This window comes from Ceratina calcarata, unplaced genomic scaffold (assembly GCF_001652005.2).
Source record: "Ceratina calcarata isolate Rehan_Ccalc_2016 unplaced genomic scaffold, ASM165200v1 scaffold123.2, whole genome shotgun sequence".
Lineage (NCBI taxonomy): Eukaryota > Metazoa > Arthropoda > Insecta > Hymenoptera > Apidae > Ceratina > Ceratina calcarata.
The window spans coordinates 182057-186479 of record NW_017133297.1 but is presented as its reverse complement, the minus strand read 5'-3'; the positions used below and the strand labels follow the sequence as shown (position 1 = coordinate 186479).

Genomic DNA, 4423 nt, shown 5'->3' with positions numbered 1-4423 from the left:
TAAATATGACTATGAGATCCCAGCTATCTGCTAAGATGATAAGTTTTCATGTACTATGCTTAAATTTCGTAGTAGAAAACATTATAAAAAATTTATGTTCAAAAGTGTCCAGGTACTACCTCCTTTACCTTACAACCGACAAGGAGATGATTCCTCATTGAAAATAAGGAATATAGTTCTTTCATGAGAAGCGTCATTTTCAAAATCGAGTTTTTTTTTTTTCTCAAAATATAGAAAAATGCTTCAAATGAAAGTTGTTTTATCTGAGGTATATAACATGTTGTAGGATTCGAACTCCTCGACTTATCAACGCATGTGGGCTACGATGACCGAAGCGAGGCCAAGCGTATTCACCAAGACGAACGACGAAGGTGTCGAGCGAGTGCAGAAGCAGAACCGGGATTACGTTTTTCTTATGGAATCCACGACCATCGAATACAAAATGGAAAGAAACTGTGACCTCGACAAAGTCGGAGGTCTTATCGATAACAAGGGATACGGGATAGCTTTGCCTCGAAGTGAGTTCGACAGTTTTATTCGTTACGATTTCGAAATAGAATAGGACTCGTACCTACTGTCTCCCAGGCAGCAATGATTATTCGAAATAATGTTAAGGACTTAGTTTTTAAAGAGAATTATAAATGAAAAAAATTGTTAAGTTTATTTTTTAAGATTGAATTATAGATGAAAAAAATTGTTAAGTTTATTTTTTAAGATTGAATTATAGATAAAATAAATTGTTAATAATAATAAAGCCACTCTTTCCCGGGGCTGAGTTACCGAGACGCCGGGCTTAGTATGGCCAGGACGAATCTGGTCCCGAGAATCTAAGATTGGGCACAATTCAGTTTTTAATCGTTCTGCGCATCTCAGTACTGTACTATGTATACTGAACCGTGTGAAGGGAGTTCATTGCAACCCCCACCACCTTCTAAGCTACGCAAAACAGTCTTAAACTCTCGGGACTGCAAGTACAGTGCCGACATTTCATTTTAATGATCTGAGAATTAACATAAATAACACAACATAATAATTAACACGTTAAGCCTAATCAAGCCTAATCTTGTTAGTCACTGTTAACTGACAGATACAATTACAAAATGTATTATTATTTATAAAAAGGCAGATGACCTTAAGGTGTTATATGTATGAACTTCTTCACAGATTCCCCTTATAGGACTCCTATAAGCAGCGCGATTCTGATGCTACAAGAGAAAGGGGTACTACAAGAGCTTAAACAGAAATGGTGGGAGAAACGCGGTGGTGGTAAATGCGCAAAGGTCGATCAATCGTCCGCTTCGTCTAGCGAATTAGGTATAGCGAACGTCGGAGGTGTCTTTTTGGTACTGGGGATCGGGTCTGGTTGTGCGTTTGGCATGGCTGTGCTCGAATTTCTGTGGAACGTGCGGAAAGTCGCCGTAAAGGAAAAGGTGAGGCCATACATCGCTTTCGTGATCTGCTTTGACATTAGAACCACCGAAACTGTCAAAATGGCTGGTTTTCAATGAAGAAATGCATTCGTAAATAAAAGTCAATAGTTGGAGAACGAATTACCAGTTTTGCTGTTTCATATATCAAACGATGAATAAGCTCGATTTTTCGTTTGGCATAGATCACACCGTGGGAGGCGTTGGTAGCAGAATTCAAATTCGCCGTGAACATCTGGGCGGAGACGAAGCCCGTGAAAATTGCGAAAAGCAGCGGCACGAGTTCGGTGGCGGACGGCGGTCTCGGCCGAGCGGCGTCGGCGGCCCGTTCAGTCGTCGGCTCTTTCCTCCGTCTCGACATCATCGACAAAGTCGACAAAGATAATGGCAACAATCGCAGCAACAATTTCAAAGTGAATTGAAATCATCGTAACAAATCTCGATTATTATTCGACCTTTCATGATTAAAAACAAGAAATAAAGGAATTCATTTTATCGTAGGAGTCGCAATCTTTCAACAAATAAAACGATTGAAATAAAATGGCGTTACTTATTTTCTCATACCAACACCTATTCCTATGTAAAGCGAAACTGAAAGCGTGAAACGTAAGAGAGTTTCAAAGGAACAGCGGAGGAAGGGAGAAAGCGTGAAACTGACTCCTCGCATAAAGTCGTCATTCTCGAGAATAGGTAGAATCGCAAGAATGGCGACGTCATGGGAAGCAGAGATCTTCGCTGTAGGTCCCGGGGACCGAAGGAATCCAACAATATTTGGACTCGGTGACAATGGCGCTAACGAACCGTGCCCTTGGTTTAGGAGATTTCTGTCCCTGTGGAATCACCTGAGGAGGTCCCCTGATCCCTGGCACACCCCGGGAACAGGTCGGCATCTTTGTGTCATTATTACACGTTTTTCCGGGCGAAGCTGTCGATCCTTACCGAGAGGGCGCTTTCAAATTTACCGACCCATTTGCGTCAGGACACCTACTGGGCTCATAAGCGACGAAAATGTTTCCATTAGCTTTCCCTTCAGAGAATTTCTCAGGCCTGTTTCCTCGTTTATTTAAACAACATCGATGGCTGAAAGAAAAATGACTGTAGCGTGAAAGTGAAAAGTTCGGTGCCGGTCGTCAGTCTCAGTTGACGATAGCATCTAGACGTCTGGGACGGGTTAAAAAGAATAGACAGCTCGCCCGACCGCAGGCGGCACCGATGAAAGAGTCTGAAAGTATGAAGTCGTACGGGCATGTCTACCGGCAGTTCGGTGATAAAGGCGTAAAGGACACCAATTAATACTGGTTTTCATAGCGGCGGTAAAAGCATGTAACACGATTACGAGCAACATTTACGGCGGACGAACGGCCTGTTAACTGTACGGTATTTTTGCAACGGGACGGTTGATAATCGTAGTCGTTCGTTTCGTGAAATGAAACTTCCCGGTTTTTATGGCATCGCCGACGCGTCTTTTACGAGCTACGCGTGTTTAGAGGCTAATATCCTGGCGGATGCTTATTATCGGATCGTGCGTCGTGTTCCTGATTAAAAAGCACAGGCGAACGATCTTGTCAATCTCAGATTACCTCACCATTTTCAATTAAATCTAACGAGACTATGGTCTAATTATTTAATTATGCATATAGTTAAAAAAAAACCATTCAATATTTATATGGTATATGGGATGCACTGTACTGAGGAAAAGAGCTTTAGTAAACATACGTTGAAAAGTCACCAATTTTTAGATAATATATAAATATTAAATGGTTTTTTTTAACACCCTTTATATACAATAAAAATGATTGTTGGGAAACATTTCATTGTCTTGTATTTATTGTATATTCATCACAATTCGATTTCAATTGTTGCTTTGTGCTCGACCAATCGTGAGGCTTCTTCACAAAGTCTTCCATCTTTAAAATATGGCATCGATCATAATTATGGCGTTCGTTTAGTCTTCAATTTTCAAAGTAAATGTTGGATTATGTGATAAAATAAATATGTACAATAAAAATGACTGTTGGGAGACATTAACCTCAACACAACTGAAGGTAATAAAAAAATGGAGGTAATTTAAGAAAATGTACAAATATAATATAATAAATTACATATATTCTGTACACGTTCTATAGATAGTTTCATTACATCTCCAATATGAAACAGTTTTCTCTACAGAAATCGTGATACCTGAATCCTATTTTTGAATTATCCTCAGCATCGAACCAGCTGTTTTATTAACGTCGCGTTAACCTTCCCCTTAACGATGGTTCCTAGCGATAAAATGTATCCTTCATGTGGAATATCGACGTAAATCCTTTAGGCGGCTAGCAAAACCGCGCGGTCGGATGCGATTTAAACGACGCGGCCGGGGGATTTAACCAGCTAGCGGATTCAGATTATCGTGGAACCCCCTTAATCGACACTGAAATAAATCGTCGTTGCGAGGGGTTAATTAAGTTTTATGGTACAAGCGTCGCCGTCACTTAGGTGTGCCGGCAGCGTTATCTACGATACATCTTCATCTTGAGCCTGACCTGCTGAATTGAAGCCTCCTCTCTCCTGCCGGTACGACGTGGGTACCAAAGTAGGTAGGTAGATACACATGCGAGCTTTTCAGACGAAAACAACAGGTGCAAATCCTGGTCCAAAACCTACCGGCGGGATATCCTTTACGATCGTACGGAATTTCAAATAGGAAGACTCCTCTGACTCTGCATGCTGATCGTTTCACCTCAAACTGCGAATTCCTCGATTTTAAACTGTTGTTGGAATGAATGATTCTATGAAAACCTACATCATTAGGCAAAAATGTATCGATGGCGTGGTTGAGGAGTTATTAACAAAAAAACCCGGACCAATCAGAGTGCTCGGTTGACGCGATCTACGAATCGGGAGCGTTGGCTCGGATCTGGGTTATCAACAATCTATCATTTCCCCATCCATTTCATTTGAATAACGATTAAATGTATTAATTGTTATTAATTTCCTTGCATTGTTATTCA

The 4423-nt window shown here is 40.8% G+C and overlaps 1 protein-coding gene across 1 annotated transcript in view; it reads left to right on the top strand.

Annotated features, from left to right (window-relative positions):
* LOC108626849 (glutamate receptor ionotropic, kainate 2) overlaps positions 1–1968 on the top strand; it is a 48640-nt gene extending 46672 nt beyond the window's left edge. The window contains exons 14-16 of the mRNA XM_018027777.2: positions 287–518; positions 1165–1430; positions 1613–1968. Of these exons, the coding sequence (XP_017883266.1) occupies positions 287–518; positions 1165–1430; positions 1613–1849 (735 nt within the window). The 3' untranslated portion in view covers positions 1850–1968. The remainder of the gene's footprint in view (positions 1–286; positions 519–1164; positions 1431–1612) is intronic.
* The last annotated feature ends 2455 nt before the right edge of the window (positions 1969–4423 follow it).